Below are 27,127 nucleotides of genomic sequence, written 5' to 3' on the forward strand. Positions count from 1 at the left end.
ATCCCTTAAACTGGTTGCAGGTAATCAAAAATCTGGTTTGTAGCCACAATCACAGACATATACATTTCAAACTAATCTTGTAAGTGAATCAAATGACCATCCAGTGGCGCTATTTAACCATTCAGCACAAGTCAAACCTTTTTGCTGAATCTGGATATTAAAGGTTATTTTAGTAAATTTCAGAAAATCTGGGGACCATTAACAGATTTTTGTAATGAATGATTAACTTTTCCCATGATAAGATATTTGTTTAGGGGGGAAATGGGTGGGCTTTACTTGTTGTTATTTCATAATACATGATTATTTGAATAGTTTCATAGTAATGATACTTCTATGTATTATTGAGTAGGGAGGGAGGGGAGGGGAGGTTATTCTATTCAATAAGAATAATTTATATATTAGATTTCTTACATAATATTTCAAATATTACAGAATATTAATTTGTAATGAAATGTTATACTTAATGCATATATGAGAGTTAATCAAGTGTGTATCTTTTTTTTTTATTTAAGTTTTTTATTGATTTTTTTCATTTAACAACAAGTGTCATAAATTTTCATACAACTATCTTAATAATACACTTGATATTTCTATAATATATTTTGTACATAACATTTCTTATCTTATATTTCTTATGATTTTATATATCATATAACTGTAATTATTTTTCTTATAAAGTTATACAACATATATATTGTAATGATTTTATCAATTATTTTTTAAATTAACCTTTTTCCCCTCTCTTTATTACATTGTTTTCATGTATGAATATCATTTATTAATAATATTTTATTTAGAATTTATAATAAAGAGTATAAATCCCCCTCCCATATCCCCTCCCTCCCTTTCTTCTTTAACTATTTTCTTATTATGGGAAAATGAAATTTAATTATTACAATATTTTGTTAATGGTCCCCAAATTTTTTTGAATTTATCCATATATCCTTAAGTATATCTTTAAGTTCATATGAGTTTAACTGCTACACTTGTTGTAACATGCAAAAATGAATAAAGAAATTAAAAAAAAAAAAAAGATAAATTATCTAAATTAAAAATATAAAATGAAGATATTTAGTAAATAAGATATTGAGATGGTAAGGAGCCAAGGGGAAACTTCATTGATTCATAAAGTCTGAATGAATGGATGCTCATTTGACTCACTTACAAGATTAGTTTGAAATGTATATGTCTGGTTGAATTTTTTTTTTTTTTTTGGGGGGGGGGGGGTTTGTGATAATGCATGGGTTATAGCATTAGCCCAAAGAGAATATGGCTGAAGACCTAAAACAGTGTTGTATCTGTGCTTTGACTTACTTGATTGGCCAGGTGTAACTGCTCCTGTAGGTTTTTAATCATCCCTTCTTCTGGATGTAGGTCACCCCCCACATCAGATCCAGCAGGAAGGGATTCCAACTGTTTCCCCACAAAGTCTCTTAGCTGTCTATGCAGCCTGTGAAAAAAAAAACGACAGTAAAAATTCAACATCTCTGCAAAAGTAACAATACATATGAGGATAAATCAAAAAGTAAAAGCAAAATACTTTAAACGGCTTTAATAGAAGTGACTGTGAGCAACTGCACAGATCATTTTTCTACATAGTCTCTCCCATACAAGATGTCACATTTGTTGTATCGTTCAACTAGCTTCTGCATTCCTGCAGAGAAGTTTTTCAGCTACTCCTAAAGCCAGGTGAGCACCACTTCCTTTACTTCATCATGCTTTAAGAACATAAGAATTGCCACTGCTGAGTCAGACCAGTGGTCCATCATGCCCAGCAGTCCGCTCACGCGGCGGCCCTCTGGTCCAAGACCAGCACCCTAACTGAGACTAGCCCCACCAGCGCACGTTCCTGTTCAGCAGAAACCTGTCTATCTTTGTCTTGAATCCCTGGAGGGTGTTTTCCCCTATAACAGACTCCGGAAGAGCGTTCCAGTTTTCTACAACTCTCTGGGTGAAGAAGAACTTCCTTACGTTTGTACGGAATCTATCCCCTTTTAACTTTAGAGAGTGCCCTCTTGTTCTCTCTACCTTGGAGAGGGTGAACAACCTGTCCTTATCTACTAAATCTATCCCCTTCAGGATCTTGAATGTTTCGATCATGTCCCCTCTCAATCTCCTCTGTTCGAGGGAGAAAATGCCCAGTTTCTCTAATCTTTTGCTGTACGGCAGCTCCTCCAGCCCCCTTAACCATCTTAGTCGTTCTTCTCTGGACCCTTTCGAGTAGTACCGTGTCTTTCTTCATGTACGGAGACCAGTGCTGGACGCAGTACTCCAGGTGAGGGCGTACCATGGCCCAGTACAGCGGCATGATAACCTTCTCTGATCTGTTCGTGATCCCCTTCTTTATCATTCCTAGCATTCTGTTTGCCCTTTTTGCTGCCGCCGCACATTACCTTTCGCTCTCTGGGTTGCAGTGATGCACCCATGACTCGTCACTGGTGACAATTCTCTCCAGAGTACTCGGATCTTTTTCATACCATCTCAGGAACAGGATTGCAAACCTCCACGATGCTTGTGCAGATCAGTCAGCTGTTTGGGATTTCCTGTATCTCAAGTCATCATGCATTAAGGCAAATGCAGATCCATAGCAGATATTCAAATTTGCAGTCAGCGGAGACACAGTTATCTGTCGGTCTTCTCTAATCAAGGCATTCGTCCTATCAACGTGCTCTTGTGTCTGCAATGTTGATAGGCGACAGCCTTCGTTTTGTGCACGCTAATCTGCGATTAACCGCTAGAGAATTCATGCTACAACAGTCTAACAGAGAAGTTGGGGATGTCTCATATTGCAGCAAACTTTGTTCCATGGTTGAGGACCGACAACCAGAAGAACAACCGCGTCATGATATGTCAGAATCTTCTTGAGCAGGCAAATGAAGATGAAACATTTCTTGATAAAGTGATAACTGGTGATGAGACATGGGTCTACAGCAGTGGTCTCAAACTCAAACCCTTTGCGGGTCACATTTTGGATTTGTAGGTACTTGGAGGGCCGCAGAAAAAATTGTCATTTCTTTAATAAGACATTAACTATTTTTTCTGCGGCCCTCCAAGTACTCTATTTTTTTCTGCAGCACTCACATTTAAAGTTCAATATCTTTTCTTCCTCAAAACTGGCACATTTCAATCACTAAATTGAAAATAAAATCATTTTCCTACCTTTGTTTGGTAATTCCATCAGTCTCTGGTTGCACTTTATTTTTCTGACTGTGCATCCAATACTTCTTCCCTTCTTTCAGCCTCCTGTATGCTTCCTCTCCTCCAGACCTCATTCCCTCCCCCAACTTTTTCTTTCTTTCTCTGTCTGTCTTTCTCTGATTCCGTGCCCCATTTTTTGCTTTATTTCTGGTTCCCTGTCCCCCCTCCTTCTTTCTTCCTTCCTCCGTGCCCCATTTTTTGCTTTTTTTTCTGGCTCCCTGTCCCCACCTTCTTTCTTTCTTTCTTCCTTCCTGCCCTCCCCCATGCCACCGCCGCCGCGGAATAGGCTGCTGCTGCTGCTATCGGGAACAGGCCATCTCCCTGCTTCTCTTCTGCACGGGGCCAACCAACTCTCGCTGCCCAATGTCAATTCTAACGTCGTAAAGGACGTTCCGGGCAGCCAGGCAGCGATTGGCTAGCCAGAACGTCCTCTTGACGTCAGAATTGACGTCGGGCCGCCAGAGTTGGTTGGCCCTGCAGGGAAGAGAACAGTTGACCGCCCCCCCTTGGTACGCCACTGGAGCAGCAGCGTGTCTGGCCGGCTCGTTCGTTCAAAGCCGCGGGATGCGGCTCCTTGCGAGATCCGCGCCTGCGTCTGAAGCCTCTCTGATGTTGTGACATCAGAGAGGCTTCCGATGCAGGAGTGGATAGCGCAATGAGCCGCCAACCCGCAGCTTTGAGCGAACGAGCCGGCTGCTGCTCCAAAAGGAAGAGAATGATGGCCTCCAGACTGCGGGCTGCAAATAAAACCTGGAGAGCCACATGCGGCCCGCGTGTTTGAGACCGCTGGTCTACAGGTATGATGTGGAAAATAAAGCTCAGTCATCTCAATGGAGAACCAAAACATCACCAAGGCTGGAAAAAAGCTTGGCAAGTTTGGTTAAGCATCAAAGTGATGTCAATTGTTGTTTTTTTTTGGAGGGGGGTTGACAGTCGTAGCATCGTTCACTGTGAATTTCTGACACAAGGACAAACTGACCACCAAAATTACTATCTGAAAGTGTTGAAACAACTCCGTGAGAGAATCAGGAGGAAGCGGCCTGAACTTTGGAGGGAGCAGTCATGACTTCTGCATCACGACAATGCTCCTGCTCATGTCGCTGTCAAAATTCATGAATTTTGCGCAAAAAACGCGATGACAGTTCTTCCCCAGCCACCTTACTCTCCTGACTTGGTCTCTACTGACTTCTTGTTTCCTAACTTAAATCTTCGCTGAAAGGAAAGCGATTCAACATCATTGAAGAGATAGAGCAAAATTCGACACAGTAACTTTTGGCAATTCCTGACGATGCATTTAAGGACTGTTTCCAGAAGTGAAACGATGTTGGGAAAAAGTATATACGTAGGGAAACAGAGTACTTTGAAGGGGACCCAAATGTTCCCTCTAAGCGGGCGGGTGTTGTGAGCAAACTTTTTTCACTGTGAGCTAAAAATATCGGGCGCCAGCAAGTTATGAGCCAAATAAATATGTTGTCAAAGTTGCTGATACATGAGGACGAGGTATTCAAAGGAATTTTAGGCCTACACGCTAAATTAAATAACGTTAAATAATATTTTTAAGAACACAAAACAACGCATTAATTCTTGAAAGTACAAAATTCTTTATTAAGATTGTTCTCTTCTGCCTTTTTCTGATTTCCAAAAATTGTAAACACTGTCTATGTTTACATTATTTCCTGTGGCTAAATAAAGTTTGATTCTAATTAGGCATTCCAAATGTTCTACTCTTAACTTATTACGAGTCTTTGTCTTTATAGCATTCATCAAGCTAAATCCTCTCTCACAATCGGCACTTGAAGCCTGAAAGGTGCCACACACGTCTAATAGAGCATTTAGTCCACTGAACTGTTTATGCTGCTGAGCAAAATTGTACATTTCCTGAAGCGTTTGTATAGCTCCTGCTTTTACTTTTTCAGCAATAATATATTTGAACTCCGAATATTCTGAAATAAGCTGCCTTTTGAAACAATGTTCATCATCTTTGTTCATTAACAGAAAATAACGGTTAGATAATCGTGAAAATTGTTCGTTTCCAAATGTAAATTCCTCTAAGTTGGACGGATTTGAGATACAGTCTTTGTCGAAAACACGCCAGTCCTCTAATTCATTGTCAGGAAATCTTTTGTCCATATGATCACAAGTTTGTGTAATAAATGTAAGAATATGATCTGTTTTAATTACAGAATTACAAGATGAAATGAGAGTTTCAACATTTTCATTGAAATGTGGTTTTTCTCCCAGATATTGAGATCTGAGTTTCCTTAATTTGGCTTTAGTGAACTGGAATGCATCCAAAGGTGCCAAACAACTCTTCTGAAGAAGCTTACACAGTGATCCAAGCTCCTCAAGAACATCGCAGAGAATAAATAGCGCAACTTTAAATTCCAGATTACTCAATTTAGTAAGGCAGTATTTGTGCACGGGATCATTGTCTTCTTCCACCTGTTCTTGACAATATTCTAACAGGATGTCATAATTTCTAACCACTGCACTTACAGCAAAGTGCCGAGACAGCCACCTAACATCATGTATAGCTTTAAATGAAATGACATCTGAGTCTGCAGCATTAGCAATATCCTCCAGTTTGGCTTTTCGTACGCTCGATCTACTGAAAATCGTATACACGGTGCGTATTAGAGTTTCGATCTCTTTCATGAATGGGATCGTTTTCCATGCATCGTCTATGCCTAGATCTTCGCGGTGAGCTACACAGTGTTGCTCTAGAAGATGAGGAACTGATTGACGTAACTTTGCAGCTACACCATTATGCTTCCCAAGCATGACTGATGCTCCATCGGACGTGAACATGACCATACGACTGAAATCTAAATCGTTCTCACTATAAAACTGCTTTATAGCATCAACTATAGCTGTGCTGTCACAAGCAGTTAGATGTTTGATGCCAGCAAAAACTGTCTCATGAATGTTGCTGCCACTTCTTCTAAATTTAATGTATATTATGAGCATTTTCGAAACAGAAATATCAGTACTTTCATCAATTATTAGGGTATGAAAAGGAGACCTCCGGATTTCTGTAAATGTTTCCCGTTTAACAATGGCATTTATGCAGTCAAGGAACTCGAAAGCATAGTTTTTGCTTCTCCAGCTATCAGGTATTTTTACGTATTTAGCCATGTGATTGTGAATTTCCTGGACGGATAGCATGGACGAATTCAACTTTACCGCTAGCAATATATTATCAATTAAAATGTTAACTCCCTCTGGACTTGATTTATATCTCTGTGCGTATTCGATTCTGTTGTTCCGACTATCGGGAGTTTCTTTCAAGAAATTCATTAGAAAACCTCGGCTTTGATTGTGAAGCTTTTGAACTGCTTCTAAATGAGAATTATGATTCAGATGACGCTTTAAATAATCAATTTTCCACTCAGACCAAGTCTTCCCTGTGCTCCATTCTCCGTTAACACCTGCTTTTCGGCATAGGGAGCAAATTAATGCGTTGTCCGTGTCGCTATATTCGAATATTTCTTTCATCGCCACTGTTTTCCGTCCACTCGCGTGCGGCAACGTGGTGTCAACCAAAAACTCGGTCAGCCATTCCTTCTTAAATTGGCTGCGCTTTTTCTTTGTGCTGCTACCAAACTCTTCATTCTCTTTACGCTTCGACATTTTCGAATGGATTTAAAAATTATTTGACTGAATCTATGGAAGATCGCAAAAGAAAGTTTATGCACACGCTTCAAACGATCGAAACTTGAAAAGAACTTGCTTCATGCATGTATAGATAAACAATGGCGCTCGTGCGGCCTCAGTTTTGTAGCGCATTCCTAATTTACTAGTAGTAATACCGTGTTTCCCCGATGATAAGGCAGGGCCATCAAATAAGACAGCCCCCCCTTTTTAGACAAAAATATAAAATAAGGCACCCCCGCAAATAAGCCACCCACCGATACCTGCGCTTACCCGAATCGAGTGGTACGGTGGGTGACTTCATGTGGTGCCTAGTGCAGGAAATCACTCGCGTCTGCTCTGACCGCCTCTTCCTGCACGAAGTCGGGCCTTATCCAATCAGGAGCTGCATGTCAAAGCAGCTCCTGATTGAATAAGACCCGGCTTCTTGCAAGAAGAGGCGGTCGGAGCGTACGCGAGTCCGGCTGCCTCTCCTTGTTGGCGAGCTGAGCGGACCGTCGGGATCGACCCCCCGCACCCCCTAGGTACGCCTCTGCAAGTCTTGCCTTGCCCGGATTTGCCGCTCTCTTCCGGTGTTACTCCCCCCCCCCCACCCGACTCTCCTCTCGCCGCCCTGCCATCTGCCGTACGCCTCTTCCGATCGCCCCCCTCCCTGCTCGCACCCCCACCCCGACGTCCGATTCCTCCCCCAGCCTCCCCTTACCTTTGCGACGCGTTACATGGACTGCCAGCTCGCTGGGGCCAGCTGAGCCTGCCTGCAAGCACGTGTGTGCGCTGTGACGAGAAACTTGTGCGCTGCGATGTAATATTTTGTGCGCCAGCGCACGCCAGCGCAGCTTAGCGGGAACACTGGACCCAATGGAATAAGTTGTACACACACACATCACCGGGAGGCTGTTCCATGCATTTACCACCCTTTCTGTGAAAACGTATTTGCTGAGGTTACTTCTTAGTCTATCCCCTTTCACCTCCATCCTAGATCCCTTCATTCCAGAGTTTCCTTTCCATTGAAAGAGAGTTGTCTCAAGGGGCCAAGTGACAGGGTGGATGGGGCATATGAGTCAAGGAAAGATTTATTAACCACCATTTTCATGAAGAGATTCGCCCAAAAGGGTTTACAATACATTGAATTGCAATCAGGTACTCTTAAATATTTTCCCTATCTGTCCCAGCAGGCTCACAAGGCAAAGGCTGGGATCAAACTCACAAGCTCAGGGTGCTGAGGCAGCAGCTTTAACCACTAGGCTACCCCTCCACTCTCTGGAAAGATTTGCAGGTGCTAAACATGTGCTTCAGGGACATGTAAGTAAAAGTGAGGTTGAGTGAACTTGACGCTACTGGAGCGTTTAAGTCAGATCCTTTCCTCTATCTTCTTTCTTCCCCACTCATCTCCTTTCCATTCCCTTCATCAGTAGACTTCACTCTTACCTCGACTTCAGAAAAACACTCAAAACTTATCTATTCAACAAACAAGCCCCGTAATGCCCCCTTTCCGGAATTACCAGGCCATTTGTTCCACCCTTTCCCCCCCTTTATTGATCGCTGTCTTCCTGCTCCCCTACCCGCTTCCTTCTTCATCAGCCAAGTTCAGCTAAAATTGTTGTAAACCCAATAAACTGTGGTAATTCGGCCCGTTCGGCCCTTCCCCCCCTCTATTGACCGCTTTCCTCCATCTCTCCTTCCCACTTCCGCTTCCTCAGCCATGTTCGGCTGAAGGTGTTGTAAATCGGCATGTCAATGCGGATCCTAATGTAATTGTTGTGAACCGCCTAGAACTCGATGGGCATGACGGTATATAAGAATAAAATTATTATAAAATTATTATTATTATTGTTCCTCTCTAAGTCTTTTGTCTCTTCTAGAACCTTCCCCTCCACCATCACCACAGCACAAGCCACATATGGTGTACATCAAGGCTGCCCAATTCCGGTCCTCGAGATCTACTGGCAGGCCAGGTTTTCAGGACATCCACAATGAACATGCATGAGAGAGATTTGCAAACCAAGAAGGCAGTGCAGGCAAATCTCTCTCATGCATATTCATTGTGGATATCCTGAAAACCTGGCCTGCCAGTAGATCTCGAGGACTGGAATTGGGCAGCCCTGGTGTACAGAAAACAGTAGAGTACAAATGAACTGACTATCAAGTGAAACATGCCTAAAAGGTATCATCTACAAATGGCTGAGGTATCACAGTGGAACAATGTGAAAGCTACACTACTTTCTCCTGTAATTAATACTATCAGGTGTATGGTGACAATTGTCACTGTATTTATATGGAAAATTTTCTATCAGCCTATTTCAAGGGGAGGAAGAATCAGTGCAATCACCATGATGATCGTACTTTTCATTTTCCTGGATGACGTTCTCAAGTTTTAGCCTCATCTCGCCCATTTGTCTCTGTAATAGAAAAATAAAATCACCAGAAAAATGTTAGAGGCAACTCTAAAATAGAGGAAAAAGTACTTTCAAAAATACTTATGGATATATATAATGCACACTACTCAAAGAGGCCGGCATGCAGATCAGTCAGGTAACCCCCCACTCCCCATATTCTATGTGTTCAATGTGAAAGAACAATATGGAAATTTTTAAAAAAGTAAAACAGAATCTTTGTTGCATAAACATTCACTATCTTTGTTAAAGCCCACCTTTGTCTAGGCCCAGGACTTAGTGTAGGTTGATTCAAATACACCTGGATGCAGAATCATGATTTTTCTATTGTAGCAAAATTTAAACATACAAAACACTTTTAAAACAGAAAATGGTGAAGTTTCTGGAATCCTGTGGATTACAGGACCGGAGGCAACATGATTCACTAGAGGTTGGTCTTGTCAGACAAATCTGATAAATTTCTTTGACTGGGTGACCAGAGAATTGGATAGAAGATGTGTGCTAGATGTGGTGTATTTAGATTTTAGCAAAGCCTTTGATAGTGTTCCACACAGACGTCTAATAAATAAACTGAGTGCCCTCGGGATGGGTCCCAAAGTGACGGGCTGGGTCAAGAACTGGTTGAATGGAAGGCGACAAAGGGTAGTGGTCAATGGAGATCACTCTGAGGAAAGGGATATTACCAGTGGTGTGCCTCAAGGTTCTGTTCTTGGGCCTGTTCTTTTTAACATTTTTATAAATGATATTGCTGAAGGGTTGTTGAGTCCTGCAAAAACTGGTGGCTCCTGCGTGCCTGTGCGCTGATGGCATGAGATTGGAAGGAGGGAGCAGGGCAGGAGCGCGGAAAGTTTGCTCCTGCCCATACACCACTAGACTACCAGGGATACGAGAAAAGGTTCACGGGGGGGAAGGGGGGGGGTAAAAAAAATTAGTATCGGCTGGGACAGACCCCTCCTGTGCTGGCCTACCACTAGATCACCAGAGGGGGAAGAGGGTACAGGGCAGGGAGGTGGGACAGGGTAAAGAGCCTGGCAAGTAGTGAGGGGGGCTGGATTCATAGCCTAGTAGGGCAGGGAGGGAAGGGGGCTGGGTGCAGAGCCTGGTAGGGAAGGGGGCTTGGTGCAGAGCCTGGCATGGGAGGGCATGAGGGAGGGGACACTGGGTGTAGATCCTGGCAGGGCATGGCACTTGAATATTAAGCCCCTGTCTTATATTCGAGTCAACCATTTTCCCTTTTTTGGGGGGGGAAATGGGGGTCTCGACTTATATTCAAGTATATACGGTAAATTAAAATTTTCTACAGATGTTACAATTTCCAACAAAAGTGGTATAAGAACATCAAAAGAACATAGTAACCACTTATATATATCCAGTAAACTGTGGGACACTCCAGCAATGAGCCTAATAAATATTTGTAATTGCCTCCCTTATTATGAAAGATGCGACTGCACCTTAAGTATCCCATTTACTATCGGCCAAATACAGAATGATACATGCATGGAAAGCACAGTTACTTACCGTAACAGGTGTTATCCAGAGACAGCAGGCAGATATTCTTGACTGATGGGTGACGGCACCGACAGAGCCCCGGTACGGACAATTTTAGAGTGATTGCACTCTAAGAACTTGGAAAGTTCTAGCAGGCCGCACCGCGCACGCGCGAGTGCCTTCCCGCCCGACAGAGGCGCGCGGTCCCCAGTTAAGAAGCCAACCCGGGGAGGTGGGTGGGATGCAAGAATATCTGCCTGCTGTCCCTGGATAACACCTGTTACGGTAAGTAACTGTGCTTTATCCCAGGACAAGCAGGCAGCATATTCTTGACTGATGGGTGACCTCCAAGCTAACAAAAAGAGGGATGGAGGGAAGGTTGGCCATTAGGAAAACAAATTTTGCAAAACAGATTGGCCGAAGTGTCCATCCCGTCTGGAGAATGCATCCAGACAATAATGAGATGTAAAAGTATGAACTGAGGACCATGTAGCAGCCTTGCAGATTTCCTCAATAGGCGTGGAACGGAGGAAAGCCACAGATGCTGCCATAGCTCGAACTCTATGGGCCGTGACAGAACCTTCCAGTGTCAGTCCGGACTGAGCATAACAAAATGAAATGCACGCTGCAAACCAATTTGACAACGTACGTTTAGTAACAGGACGTCCTAATTTATTCGGATCAAAGGACAGAAAGAGTTGGGGAGATGATCTGTGGGGCTTAGTACGCTCTAAATAATAAGCTAGAGCCCGCTTACAGTCCAAAGTCTGCAGAGCCTGTTCTCCAGAATGCGAATGAGGTTTCAGAAAGAAGACAGGCAGAACAATAGATTGGTTGAGATGGAATTCAGAGACAACCTTAGGGAGAAACTTTGGATGTGTACGCAGAACCACCTTGTCATGATGGAAGACTGTAAAAGGTGGATCCGCAACTAGTGCATGTAGCTCACTGACCCTCCTGGCAGAGGTAAGAGCAATAAGGAAAAGTACTTTCCAAGTGAGAAACTTGAAAGAAGCGGTAGCCAAAGGTTCAAATGGAGGCTTCATTAAGGCGGAAAGAACTACATTGAGATCCCAGATAACAGGAGGGGCTTTAAGAGGTGGTTTCACATTGAAAAGACCCCGCATGAACCTGGACACCAAGGGATGAGCTGAGAGGAGTTTTCCATGGACTGGCTCATGAAAAGCAGCAATAGCACTGAGGTGGACTCTGATTGAAGTAGACTTGAGGCCAGAGTCAGACAAAGAAAGAAGATAATCCAACAAGGTCTCCACTGCAAGGGAAGTGGGATCATGATGATGAAGAAGACACCAGGAAGAAAACCGTGTCCACTTCTGATGGTAACATTGCAGAGTGGCTGGTTTCCTGGAGGCATCCAGAATGGCACGAACGGGCTGAGACAAAAGAGTATCATGAGAAGTCAGCCCGAGAGAAACCAAGCTGTCAGGTGCAGAGACTGAAGGTTGGGATGCAGAAGGGTCTCCTGATGTTGTGTAAGCAGCGAAGGAAACAGTGGAAGAAGAAAGGGTTCCCTGGAACTGAGTTGAAGTAGAAGGGAGAACCAATGTTGCCTGGGCCACCGTGGAGCAATCAGAATCATGGTGGCTCGTTCCCTCTTGAGCTTGAACAAGGTTCTTAACATGAGAGGTAGAGGAGGGAAAGCATACAGGAATAGATTGGACCAATCGAGGAGAAATGCATCCGCTGCCAGACGGTGAGGAGAGTAGAGTCTGGAGCAGAATAGGGGCAGCTGGTGATTGTGAGGAGCTGCAAAGAGGTCTATCTGAGGAGTGCCCCACTGAGCGAAGATGGACTGCAAAGTGAAAGGATCGAGTGTCCACTCATGAGGCTGGAGAATTCTGCTGAGCTTGTCCGCCAAGGAATTCTGTTCTCCCTGAATGTAGATAGCTTTCAGGAATAGATGGTGATCTGTGGCCCAAGCCCAAATCTTCTGGGCTTCTTGGCACAAGAGGCGAGAGCCTGTCCCACCCTGCTTGTTGATGTAGTACATCGCAACTTGATTGTCTGTGCACAGCAGGAGGACTTGAGGAAAGAGAAGATGTTGGAAGGCCTTGAGCGCATAAAACATTGCTCTGAGTTCCAGGAAATTGATGTGATGCTTCATTTCCTGAGCTGTCCAAAGTCCTTGAGTTTGGAACTCGTTCAAATGAGCTCCCCAGGCATAAGGGGAGGCGTCGGTGGTGATGACAAGTTGATGAGGAGGTAGATGGAACAGAAGACCTCTGGAGAGATTTGAGGATATCAACCACCATTGTAGAGACTGACGAAGAGATGATGTTACAGATATGTGACGTGAGCAAGGATCCATCGCTTGGGACCACTGGGTAGCTAGGGTCCATTGAGGAGTGCGCAGGTGAAGACGTGCAAGTGGTGTGACATGAACTGTGGAGGCCATGTGACCCAAGAGTATCATCATTTGCTTGGCAGAGATGGAACGTTGTGGAAGCACCTGCTGACATAGAGATTGAAGGGTTTGAAGACGGTTGGACGGCAGGAACACTCTCATGAGGACTGTGTCCAAGACTGCTCCAATGAATTGAAGTCTCTGAGTGGGGATGAGATGAGATTTGGTTAGATTGATCTCGAACCCCAGCAAACGTAGAAATAGGATAGTCTGGTTGGTGGCCTGAAGTACTGTCTGAGATGAATTGGCCTTTATCAACCAATCGTCCAGGTAAGGAAATACCTGAAGGTGGTGGGAACGCAGAAAAGCAGCCACCACAATCAGACATTTGGTAAACACTCTTGGAAAGGAGGCAAGACCGAAGGGTAGTACCTTGAACTGCTAATGACAACGATTGATCATGAAGCGTAGGTACTGCCTGGAGGGCAGATTGATCGGTATGTGAGTGTATGCTTCTTTGAGATCGAGGGAACATAGCCAGTCGCCTTGATTGAGAAGAGGGTAAAGAGTCGCTAAAGAGAGCATTCTGAATTTCTCTTTGACCAAGCATTTGTTGAGATCGCGAAGATCTAGGATGGGTCTGAGATCTCCTGTTTTTTTGGAAACTAGGAAATAACGGGAGTAGAATCCCTGCCCCTTTTGATCTAGAGGAACTTCCTCTATGGCGTTCAGAAGGAGGAGGGATTGAACCTCTTGAAGAAGGAGGGAAGACTGAGGAGTGTGCAAAGCAGACTCTTTTGGTAGACCTTGGGCAGGGAGAGTCTGAAAGTTGAGAGAGTAGCCGTGGCGGATGATGTTAAGGACCAACTGATCCGAGGTGATGGTTTCCCAACAGCTTATGAAATGAGTAAGGCGTCCTCCTATAGGCAGCGGAAAATGGGCAGATGGAGGGATACTGGCTATATCCTGGAGAAACAGGTCAAAAGGGTTGTGAAGATTTTTGTGGAGGAGGAGGCTTCACCTGTTGTTGCTGCTGTGCTGGTCTAGTGTTTTGCTTCTGTTGTTGCCTCTGACGCCTGGGTTGTTGAGGTGCCGGTGGCAAAGGACGAGCCACAAATCGACGTTGGTAGGCCGATTGCTGACGAAAAGGCCTGGTAGGTGGGGTCTTCTTTTTTGTCTTAAGGAGAGTATCCCACCTCGTTTCATGAGCTGAGAGCTTTTGGGTAGTGGAGTCCATGGATTCTCCAAACAGCTCATCCCCCAAGCAAGGTGCATTAGCCAGTCGATCCTGGTGATTGACATCGAGTTCTGAAACTCTGAGCCATACCAGTCGGCGCATGGCCACCGACATAGCCATGGCCCGAGAGGTCAGCTCAAAGGTATCATAGATCGACCTGACCATGAACTTACAAAGTTGTAAGAGCGATGAAGAAGTTTGGCGAAAGGCAGCTCTTTTACGGTTAGGGAGGTACTTCTCAAAAGCAGTCAGATTTTGTATGAGATGCTTGAGATAGAATGAGAAATGGAAAGCGTAATTCCCTGACCTGTTGGCCAACATTGCATTCTGGTACAACCTCTTGCCAAATTTGTCCATGGCTTTACCTTCTCTGCCAGGAGGGACTGAGGCGTACACACTAGCTCCCGTGGATTTCTTTAGAGTGGATTCTACTAATAGAGACTCATGTGGGAGCTGTGGTTTGTCAAACCCAGGAATCGGCATGACTTTATATAAAGAGTCTAACTTGCGGGGGGCTCCTGGGACGGTCAAAGGTGTCTCTAAATTCTTGTAAAAAGTCTCTCTCAAGATGTCATGGAGAGGCAATTTGAGATATTCCCTTGGAGGCTGGTCAAAATCCAGTGCATCAAGAAAAGCTTTGGATTTCTTTGACTCAGCCTCCAAGGGAATAGAGAGAGAGTCACACATCTCTTTCAAAAATGATGAGAAAGAGGTTACATCTGGTTTAGAGGATGGGTCTAAAGCAGAAGGATCCTCATCACCAGATGAACATTCCCCTTCAGCTTGACATCGGGAATAGAAAACGTGCCAAAACCTTAACCAAAACCTTTAATTTTAAAAAGGGCAAATACGATCGCATGAGAGCCATGGTGAAACAACGACTCAAGAAAAAGGTGGACAAACTTGAAACGGTAGACCAGGCATGGTCCCTACTGAAAAATACTATCTCAGAAGCACAAAATCTCCACATTCCAAGGATCTCCAAAGAGGGGAGAACAAAAGGTAAGGGAGAACCGGCATGGCTTACCAGACAGGTGAGGGTAGCCATAAAAGAAAAGAAGGACTCTTTCAAAAAATGGAAACACATGAAAACAACCGAAGCATGGAAAATACATAAAGATGATCAAAAGAAATGTCACAAGGCGGTGAGGGAGGCCAAAAAGGACTATGAGGAAAAAATAGCGCAAGAAGCCAAAAACTTCAAACCCTTCTTTAGATACGTGAAAGGGAAAAAACCCGCAAAAGAGGCGGTGGGACCCCTGGACGACCAGGGAAGAAAAGGGTACATCAAGGAAGATAAACAAATTGCTGACAAACTAAATTCCTTCTTTGCGTCCGTCTTTACGGAGGAGGATACCGCTAAAATACCAGAAGCAGTGAAAGTGTTTAGTGGAGTAATAGAAGACAGCCTCACCACAGTTGAAGTGGAGTTGGACCAGATATACTACCAGATCGACAAACTTAAAAGTGACAAATCCCCTGGACCGGATGGAATTCACCCGAGAGTTTTAAAGGAATTGAAGGTTGAAATCGGAGAGCTATTGCAGAAACTTGCCAATCTGACAATCAGAACTGGACAGATACCAGAAGACTGGAAGATAGCGAATGTCACGCCAATTTTCAAAAAAGGATCGAGAGGGGAACCGGGCAACTACAGACCTGTGAGTCTTACGTCTGTCCCTGGAAAGATGGTTGAAGCACTGATCAAGGATAGCATAGTCCGGCACCTAGATACACACGACTTGATGAAACCCAGTCAACATGGGTTCAGGAAAGGGAAATCATGTTTGACGAATTTACTTCAATTTTTCGAGACCGTGAACAAGCAAATTGATAGTGGAATGCCGGTGGACATAATATATTTGGACTTCCAGAAAGCATTCGACAAAGTTCCACATGAAAGGCTTCTCAGGAAACTACAAAGCCATGGAATAGAGGGAGATATACAAAGGTGGATAGGCAAATGGTTGGAAAACAGAAAGCAGAGAGTGGGCATAAATGGAAAGTTCTCAGACTGGGAGAAAGTGACTAGTGGTGTGCCCCAGGGCTCCGTGCTTGGGCCGATCCTATTTAATATTTATATCAATGACCTGGAAGACGGAATATCCAGTGAGATCATTAAGTTTGCAGACGACACAAAGCTATGCCGGGCAATCAGATCGCAGGAGGATAGCGAGGAACTCCAGAGCGACTTGTATCAGTTAGAGAAATGGGCAGATCAATGGCAGATGAAGTTCAACGTGGAGAAATGCAAAGTAATGCATTTAGGTAGTAAGAATAAGGAATACGAGTATAGAATGTCAGGCGCAACTCTGGGTAAAAGCGAACAAGAAAAGGACCTGGGTGTACTGATAGATAGGACCCTGAAGCCGTCGGCACAATGCGCGGCAGCGGCAAAGAAAGCAAACAGAATGTTAGGCATGATAAAGAAAGGAATCACGAGTAGATCGGAGAAAGTCATAATGCCGCTTTATAGAGCAATGGTCAGACCACACTTGGAATACTGTGTCCAACATTGGTCTCCCAACCTAAAGAAGGATATAAAACTGTTAGAGAGGGTGCAGAGACGAGCAACGAAGTTAATAAGAGGTATGGAGAACTTGGAATATGAGGAACGACTCAAGAAACTAGGACTGTTCTCCCTTGAGAAGAGAAGGCTGCGAGGGGACATGATCGAGACGTTCAAAATGCTGAAAGGCATCGATAAAATAGAGCAGGAAAATAAATTATTTACATTGTCCAACACGACACGGACAAGAGGACATGGTTTGAAGCTAAGGGGGGACAAGTCCAGGACAAATGTCAGGAAGTTCTGTTTTACGCAGCGAGTGGTAGACGCCTGGAATGCTCTCCCAAAGGAGGTTATCAAGGAATCCACTGTGCTGGGATTCAAAGGCAAATTAGATGCACATCTCCTTATGAGAGGCATAGAGGGATATGGGTGACTAAAACTACATCAGGTGTATACCTGACTGGGCCTCCGCGTGTGCGGATCGCCGGACTTGATGGACCATGGGTCTGATCCGGAGATGGCAGTTCTTATGTTCTTATGTTCTTATGTTCTCCGAGTCACCCCACAGATCAGGATCCCTAACTTGAAAACTGCGGTCTCGAGATTCCGGTGTGGAGGGTTCCAGGTGTCGGGATTTGCGTGCCGACTTACCTGACCTCATAGACACGGTACCGGGAGACGTTAAAGGCTGCATCGGTGCCGAAGTTTGAACAGCCTGGTGCTGAGCTCTCGGTTCCGGAGCAAGGACTGGCATGGAGACCGAGGAAGCAGAATGTACCAGTACCGACAAAGTGGATGCCGATAAAAGGGGCTGCTCCACTGTCGGTACCGGTGGCTCAGACCGGACCGGGACCGGAAGGTTCGATGTCAAAAGTGCAGGAAGGAGTTGTTGCAACTGCTCCTTAAGCTGCACCTGCAGGACAGCAGCAATTCGCTCGTCCAGCGAAGGCACCGGTACCGCCTTTTTCTTCTGCGGTACCTGCGGTGCCGCTCTACGCCCTGAGGATGAGGAACCCGAGGTCGAGGGGCTCACCTCTATTGGGGCGGAGCGCTTCCGTGGGCGCCTCGTGGTCGGCAGGACTGGGCTCGCTGCTACTGAGACCGGAGGACGCTCCAACGGGGAAGGCTTCTTAGCCGGCTTACCTGAGGGATGCGACGCCGACGCGGTATCGCGCGGTAATGACGAGGAGGGTGCCGACTGAGCCGGGGTCGATGCCGGTGCCGCAGAATCAGACATCTCGGCACCAAATAATAATCTCTGTTGGATCTGCCGGTTTTTCAGAGTTCTACATAAGAACATAAGAACATAAGCGTTGCCTCTGCCGGGTCAGACCAGGGGTCCATCGTGCCCGGCAGTCCGCTCCCGCGGCGGCCCCCCAGGTCTCTTTTTCAAAGTCGCACAGCGGGTGCAGGTAGACGCTCGATGGTCAGGACCAAGACACTGTAGACACCAGTTGTGCGGATCAGTGAGTGAAATTGGTCGTGCACACCGCTGGCACTTCTTAAACCCGGGTTGAGGGGGCATGAAGGGAAAAACGGCTTCTGCCAAATCGAACGCCGAGGCCTCGATGGTGGCAACAGGCCCCGCCGGGGCGAAACTGAAAGAATTGAAAAAAAAAAACAAAGTTTTTTTTTTTTTTTTAAAGTAAAGAAAAGAAAAGAAAATGAAGGAAACAATATTTCCTTAAGGGTTTACGCGAGCGGGAAGGCGATGCCAAAAGTCTTTCAACAGCCGTTGAAAGAAACGCGTCTTCTTAGCTCTGCGGAAACTAAGAAACTGGGGACCGCGCGCCTCTGTCGGGCGGGAAGGCACTCGCGCGTGCGCGGTGCGGCCTGCTAGAACTTTCCAAGTTCTTAGAGTTCAATCATTCTAAAATTGTCCGTACCGGGGCTCCGTCGGTGCCGTCACCCATCAGTCAAGAATATGCTGCCTGCTTGTCCTGGGATAATGCCAATATTGCTCATAATCCTCTTTTGTACCTGACAGAAGTGCAGCTGTTCACTAGGATCTTCCACGTGACTCTCATACTCTCCCACAAGGGGGGCCATGAAGCTAGAAAGAAAATACAAAGAGGAAATATATCACCATATATTCATAAGGTATTTCTTTTCCAGTTTCCCACTAGGAAACAATGAGCTCGATATTCAAGAGGGTTTAGCTAGCGAGAAGATGCTCCTGCCCAGTTAATCCTTCTGAGCTGGTCACCCAGCAATATTTAGTAGTCCTGGGCGTAGTTATCCACACTAAGATGCATTATTTGACCAGTCACTCATACTCTTTTAGCATAGATCCCATTTTATACACAATGAGACCTTAAGTGCACTACTGGGCAGGGCCCTGGATTTCTGGCCCAGAAATATCTAAGAAAATTTAGCTTAAAAATTAGTTTAAAAGGATATTTAAAAGAAATGTAAGAATAAATAAAAGAAATTTAAAAGAATAAATAAAATAATTTAAAATTTAAATTTTAGAATAAATTTTTTTTTTTTTTTTTAATCTTTATTCATTTTCAATCTGTCATCAAGTGTACAAATATCAAAACAGCAACATGGAAAACATCACTTGATATTCTTACCATTATATTAGAATTTAAAATTTAAATTTAAAAGAATAAATAAAAGAAATTTAAATTAGTTTAAAAGAAAATTTAGCTTAAAAGGACCCTAAATTAATTTATGGAGCATGTATGGTTGAGCAGACTGGATGGACCACTCGGGTCTTTATCTGCCGTCATTCACTATGTGACTATGTTATTTCCCATATTTATTGACTGAACTCGATTCAGCAGCATGACTTTTGGGGAGTGTGATGGATAGTGGACATTTGGGTCAGTATAGAAACCTCTTATAACCTTATGCTATATATATCCTATCTCTTTACTTTCCTTTTTTTTTTTTTTTTTAATTCTTTATTCATTTTAAAAATCTTTCATCAAGTGTACAATAATCATAATAAACACAATAAATCAAGGCACTTGCAAATCTTATCATTATAATCTAAACATATAAATGTAACCCTCTCCCCACCCTTCCTCAAAGCCCTTCATTCATGTAAAGAAACCTATATTTGAATCCCTCCCCCTCCTATTACTATATGATGTCTGACTAATAGGAAAATGGCATTTAATCATGACAAAAAGACGTTAACGGCTCCCAAATTTTAATAAAATTATTATAATTTCCATTTCTTTCCTATCTTTAATAAAATATTTGTATTGTAAACTGCTTAGATCTGACATATGCTGTAACGGTATAACAAGTTCTAATAAAACAGAACCTAACTAACATATCTTAACAGCAGACTCTTAAATGGTTAGTGTTACTGAATACTGTCTATGTCCACATGGGTACTGTATGGTTAATGCCAGGGTAGTCTGGGGCAAACCCAGAGGCTGGTTAGCGGCGATAACCAGTCTGCTAACTGGCTATGTATGCAAATAAGTCAGAGTAGCAAAAAGGCTATCCTATCTGCTGAGCTAACCAGGCACCAGTCTGGTTTCCACAATTCAGCCAGAATCGGAACCAAAACTGGTGACTCACTGTTCCTCTCAGGCCAGCTGCCGTCATACCAATTCCCCCTGGAAGAGGGCTAGCCATCCGACACCAACCCCTCCACTCTCCCACCGCCAAAAGGCTCTCTCTGAGCTTATCTTTGTTTAAAGAGATTGGTGGTCTAGTGATTTCTTGGTCCCACAGGTTCTCCAGCCAAAAATGGCTGCCGGAGCTTCCTGTGAAAGCCTCGCGAGACTGCCCCAGGAGGGCTTGGGGGCTATTTTGCAACAGGACGCAACATAAGCAGCAACAACTGGCGATTGTGCTTTTTTATATTTCTTCCAATCCCAAGATGACCACCGGGACTTTTCACAGCAATCTCACAAGGCTAAGTCTAAGCAGCCATTTTGGCTGAGGAACCTAAGGGACAAGAGCTACTGGGGATTGCTCTTGCCCAGAAATGGCCACTAATTACTAAGACATATAAAAGTAGGACCGGGGAGGGCCTTCGAGTGGTGATAGGACATAGGGATTGGGGATGGAGGATCACCTGCTCTCTTCTGCCAGGGAGGCGGTGAAGGTAGGGTGGAGAATTTCAGTTTCAGCCAAAAATACACAAGCACTTCCCCCTCCATATTCACGAATTCCGTATCTATGGATTCAGTTATTTGCGATTTTTGACCAAAAAAATAAATTTTAATTTTTCGGGCTTTTTTTAGCCCTGTAAGCCTTTCCCCCCCTTAAGTCTTACCTGGTGGTCTAGCGGGTGTTCAGGCAGGAGTGATCTTTCCACGTTCCTGCTCCATGCAGATCGCTCACAGGAAATGGCTCGAGAGACTACGGGAACTCAAGGCAGCCATTTCCTGTGAGCAATCTGCACGAGGCAGGAGCATGGGAAGATCGCTCCTGCCTGAAAACCTGCTAGACCACCAGGTAAGGCTTAAGGGGGGCTAAAAATAGCCGGGGGAAGCCGGGGATAAGGGCAGAACCGGCCCGAATATTATTCGTGGTTTTTCCATATCCGCGGGCCGGCTCTGCCCCTAACCCCCGTGAATAAGGAGGGGGAAGTGTATTTGGCCAAAACCTGAATTCAGATCTCAGGTCTGTTTCAGTGCTGAATTCAAATTGGAAACCAAAACTGTCTCTATTGCACATACCCAGTTATTCAATGCCAGAGTCTGACATTGACTATCTGGGGTTACTTCAGCCCACAAGTGTTAAGACACTTAAAAACTAATGACTGATGCATGCTGGATGTCTACCTCCAACATTTCTTCTTCTTTTTTTTTTTTTTTTATAAATCTTTATTGAGTTTCTAAAGCTAACAAAAATGCAATACAATATCTATACAAATAATAGTAATCATATATGCACTTATAATCAATCAGAATCCATATAACATTAAAAAAAAACCCACCCAACCACAATTTTCATAAGGGAATAAAACCATACAAAATAAATGGCCCCCTCCCGCCCCCTGGGTGTGTGTGTATTTTACCAACAGAAATAAAGGAAAAGACAACTATAATGACGTCAATGGGCCTCAAATTAACTTGAATCTCTTAGTATGCCCCAGCATATCCGCCTTCATCTTTTCATACCTTTAACTTAAACATAAATTTGCCCACCAAAAAATAAAGTTAAGGCGATCCCAGTTCTTCCAATTGCGAGTAACCAACATTTCTAAAGTAGAAACCCAAAACTCAGATTATGGAGCCCTTTTACTAAAGTGTGCTAGAATTCGGCCTTAGCGTGTTTTAATACAAAACTTCCCAATGCGCTAAGGCCGGACTTGGCGCTGCATAATTGCAAGTTTTACATTTTTTTTCTAGTCACAAGATAATGTTTGCATTAGCACACGGTACCAGTAAGAAACCAAATGGCCCACCCAGTCTCCCTATCCGCAGTAACCATTATCTCATCCTCTCTCTTTATTCATTTTCAATCTTACATCAAGTGTACAAACATCAAAACAATAAGATTAAATATATCACTTGATAATCTTTCCAATTTATCATATAATACATAACATTACCTCCCTCCCCTCAAATCTTTCCCTCTATTATTTTCCCAATATGAATGATAATATATAAAACCTCCCCCCTCCCAACCTTAGACGGTGTATATTTCAATAGAAAATGGTATCTATTCATTACAATAAGAAGTTAATGGCTCCCAAATTTTATTAAAATTATTAGAATTCCCTTGTTGTATTGCTCTTTCCATTTTATAGATGTGACATAATGAGTTCCACCAGAAATTATAATTGAGTCTACTGTGATTTTTCCAATTATTTGTGATATGTTGAATGGCGACTCCTGTCATGATCAATAAAAGTTTATTATTATTTGATGATATTTGGCTCTTTTTCCTCATTGACATACCAAATAGTATTGTATCATAAGATAATGCCTCATGCTTTTCCAATAAACAATTTACTTGATCCCAAATTGAATTCCAATAAAACAAAAGATGATCTAAAGTCCCTACTTCAAGATTACAATGCCAACATCTATCTATTTAACTTTTGTAATCTAACTGGGGTCCAAAATGCTCTTATGCTGCAGAAAAAACCAAGTTTGTCTCATGGATGCAGACATCTCATCCTCCAAGACCAAATTTGTGGCCATCCTCTCTCTAAAAGATTCCACGTGACTATCCCAGGCTTTCTTCAACTCAGACATAGTCTTTCTCTCCACTACCTCTATTGGGAAACCGTTCCATGCATCTACCACCCTTTCTCTAAAAAAGGATTTCCTTAGATTACTCCTGAGCCTGTCACCTCTTAAATTCATCCTTTCCCCTCTCATTCCGGAGCTTCCTTTCACATGAAAAAGACTCGACTCATGCACATTTACTTACTATTTAGGAAGCGATAAGTGCTCCAATGTTAACTGTGCGTTAGCCAGTTAGAGCACTCTAATACAAGCACACTAGCTGGATAACGCTTTCCCACCCATGACACACATGAAAAAAAATATTTAAAAATAGTGCGTACTGATTTACAGGAAAACATAAGAATAGCCTTACTGGGTCAGACCAATGGTCCATCAAGCCCAATAGCCCCTTCTTATGGTGGCCAATCCAGGTCACTAGTACCTGGCCAATACCCAAGGTGTAACAATATTCCATGCTACCGATACAGGGCAAGCAGTGGCTTCCCCATGTCTTTCTCAATAACAGACTATGGAAATTGTCCAAACCTTCCTTAAAATCAGCTACGCTATCTGCTCTTACCACATACTCTGGCAAGGCGATCCAGAGCTTAACTATTCTCTGAGTGAAAAAAAATTTCCTCCAATTGGTTTTAAAAGTATTTCCCTGTAAATTCATTGAGTGTCCCCTAGTCTTTGTCATTTCTATCGGAGTGAAAAATCAATCCACTTGTACCCAATTCTACTCCACTCAAGATTTTGTAGACTTCAATCCTATCTCCCCTCAGCCGTCTCTTTTTCAAGCTGAAGAGCCCCAACCTCTTTAGTCTTTCCTCATACGAGAGGAGTTCCATCCCCTTTACCATCTTGGTCGCTCTTCTTTGAACCTTTTCTAGCGCCACTATACCTTTCTTGAGATAAGGAGACCAAAATTGAACGCAATACTCCAGATGAGGTGGCACCATGGAGCGATACAGAGGCATTATAACATTCTGAGTCTTGTTAACCATCCCTTTTTTAATAATTCCTAGCATCCTATTTGCTTTTTTGGCTGCTACTACACATTGGGTGGAAGATTTCATCATATTATTTACGATGACACCCAGATCCTTTTCTTGGGCGCTAACCCCCAAGGTGGACCCTAGCATTGGTAACTGTGATTCAGGTTATTCTTCCCAATGTGCATCACTTTGCATTTGTCCACATTAAATTTCATCTGCCATTTGGATGCCTCATTTGCGGTAAGCCTTTTCCCTATGTTAAGTATGAATTACTGCTTAACGCGGTTTAGTAAAGGGCCCCTATGTGTCTTTATTGTAGCCTTACCAAAAACAAGCAATTAAATAAGGCAAATATATGAATATCATAAAAAAAATCTACCAATAAAGTTGCACCAAAAATAAATGATTAATTTAAGAACACCACTCGAAACTGTTTAAACATACAGTGCGGGATTTAAGATGGAGAGTTGTGAACTCTATAGTGATTGGGTAGGATGGAAGTAATATTGAGTGGACTTTTAATATAAAAGAACTTAGGTGGATGTTTCAACTAAATACCATGATGCCTGATGGGTTAAATGAAATGGGAGATTGGGTGACTTTTGTAGACTAATTGACAATATTTTTTTGACTCTTTTGAGCGTTTTTGTAATATAGATTTTTCACGTTTCTGATTGGTTCCCTGTGGGTGACGTCAGGGGGTTTATCTCACTTTAGAGCGTAGTAGGATGCCGCAGCCATCTTGGGCTTTGCGGCGGCAGACTATAAAAGGACAGCAGTAATGCTAACAGCTCCCAGCACACACGTGAGGATTTTTGACTAGGGTTTCCGTTTGAATATATTTTGTTTAGAGAGTAACTCATTGTATTTTGTCTTTAGTGTCTTCCCTGACCCTGAGGAAGAATACGAAATGCATCAGCAAGGTTGGGACATGTCAGCAACAGAACTTACAATGTAAGCTAAGTCTGAATTGCTTAATGAAGTTTATAAATGAAATATTAAGAACATAAGAATTGCCGCTGCTGGGTCAGACCAGTGGTCCATCCTGCCCAGCAGTCCGCTCTCTTCGCGACCCTTAGGTCAAAGACCAATGCCCTAACTGAGTCTAGCCTTACCTGCGTACGTTCTGGTTCAGCAGGAACTTGTCTAACTTTGTCTTGAATCCCTGGAGGGTGTTTTCCCTTATAACAGCCTCCGAAAGAGAGTTCCAGTTTCCCACCACTCTCTGGGTGAAGAACTTCCTTAGGTTTGTACGGAATCTTTTCCCTTCTAACTTTAGCGAGTGCCCTCTCATTCTCTCTATCTTGGAGAGGGTGAACAACCTGTCTTTATCTACTAAGTCAATTCCCTTCAGTATCTTGAATGTTTCTATCATGTCCCCTCTCGGCCTCCTCTTTTCAAGGGAGAAGAGGCCCAGTTTCTCTAATCTCTCACTGTACGGCAACTCCTCCAGCCCCTTAACCATTTTAGTCGCTCTTCTCTGGACTCTTTCGAATAGTACTATGTCCTTCTTCATGTATGGCGACCAGTGTTGGACACAGTATTCCAGGTGGGGGCATACCATGGCCTGGTACAGCAGCATGATAACATTCTCTGATCTGTTTGTGATCACCTTCTTAATCATTCCTAGCATTCTGTTCGCCTTTTTTGCCGCCGCCACACATTGCGTGGACAGCTTCATTGACTTGTCGACCAGTACTCCCAAGTCTCTTTCCTGTGGGGTCTCTCTGAGTACTGCCTATGTTCTTGTTACCGACATGCATCATCTTACACTTATCCACATTAAACCTCATGTCGTGGCCATGTCGTGGCCCATTTCTTGAGCGTGTTTATGTCGCACTGCAGGTCTTCGCAATCCTTCTGTGTCTTCATTATTCTGAATAACTTTTTATCGTTTGCAAATTTAATCACCTCGCTTGTCATACCAATTTCCAGATTGTTTATAAATATATTGAAGAGCACGGGCCCAAGCACTGAACCCTGCGGCACTCCACTCGTGTCGCTTTTCCAGTCCAAGTATTGACCATTTACCCCCACTCTCTGTTTCCTATCCGCCAACCAGTTTTTAATCCACGTTGAGTATTTCACCCTCGATTCCATGGCTCGCAATTTTTCGAAGTAGACGTTCATGCAGGACCTTGTCGAACGCCTTCTGAAAATCCAGATATAAAATGTCGAATGGGTCTCCCTCGAAGAAAGCAAGATCTTCCTTTGCTGAAGCCTTGCTGGCTGGTCCTCATCAGATTGTGTCCGTCAAGGTAGTCAATGATGTGGTCCTTTATCAGCGCCTCTACCATCTTTCCCGGTACCGAGGTCAGACTCACCTGTCTTTAGTTTCCCGGATCTCCTCTTGAACCTTTCTTGAAAATCAGCATAACATTCAACACTTTCCAGTCTTCTAGAATCCTTCCTGATTTGATCGATAGATTGGCTATTAGTTGAAGCAGTTCAGAAATAATAAGTAAAAGAGAAAAGTTAATTGCCAGCAGTTAAAACGGAACTAATAAGGATTGCAGCCATGAGGTGTTAGCGGCAGTCTGAGGATCCTGCATAAATATAGTAATGTATTGGTGAACATCTTTGGCATATTTAAACGCTCGAATGTGGGAATATATTGTGGCTCAATAATTTAACTTAAGAACAGGAGAAAGGAGACAAAAACCTAAACAAAATATTTAAAAACTCAAAATAAAATAATTTTCACCTGAAGAATAAATGGATGGGGGTTGGGTAACAAGCACAGAGTTGCAGTTACAACCCAAAACTCCTTGTGGGCAGACTGGATGAGCTATTTTGATTTTGCCATCATTTACTATTTTATATTACAACACAATCACATCTAATATAATAAAACCCTAAGCCGCGCATGTGCACTCCCACCTGCGTGCTCCCGTTTTCTGTGCGCTGTAGGGCACCGTAAGTAGGAGTGCGCATGCGCGTGAATCTCTCTCTCTCTTTCTCTCTTCCCCCAAGGTGGATGTAGGCCGCGGCGGCTGTAGGCCGCGGTGACTGTCGGCGGCTGCAGGCCGTGGCGGATGTCGGCGACTGCAGGCCGCGGCGGGCGAGCACGGAGCCACCAGCAGCGGGTGGCGGTCAGCCTGAGAAACCCCTGACCTACAGGCCGGGCCAAAGTTTC

At 43.7% G+C, this 27,127-nt stretch overlaps 1 protein-coding gene across 2 annotated transcripts in view; it reads right to left on the reverse strand.

Annotated features, from left to right (window-relative positions):
- The window catches only part of SCLT1 (sodium channel and clathrin linker 1), a 207,738-nt gene that overhangs the window by 165,703 nt on the left and 14,908 nt on the right, over positions 1-27,127 (reverse strand). For both annotated transcript variants that reach the window (XM_033939153.1, XM_033939143.1), the window contains exons 5-7: positions 18,825-18,897; positions 9,193-9,248; positions 1,315-1,450 (exon numbers count right to left, since the gene is read on the reverse strand). In XM_033939153.1, the coding sequence (XP_033795044.1) occupies positions 1,315-1,450; positions 9,193-9,248; positions 18,825-18,897 (265 nt within the window). The remainder of the gene's footprint in view (positions 1-1,314; positions 1,451-9,192; positions 9,249-18,824; positions 18,898-27,127) is intronic.

The sequence above is a fragment of the Geotrypetes seraphini genome, chromosome 1, assembly GCF_902459505.1.
Source record: "Geotrypetes seraphini chromosome 1, aGeoSer1.1, whole genome shotgun sequence".
Taxonomy (NCBI): domain Eukaryota; kingdom Metazoa; phylum Chordata; class Amphibia; order Gymnophiona; family Dermophiidae; genus Geotrypetes; species Geotrypetes seraphini.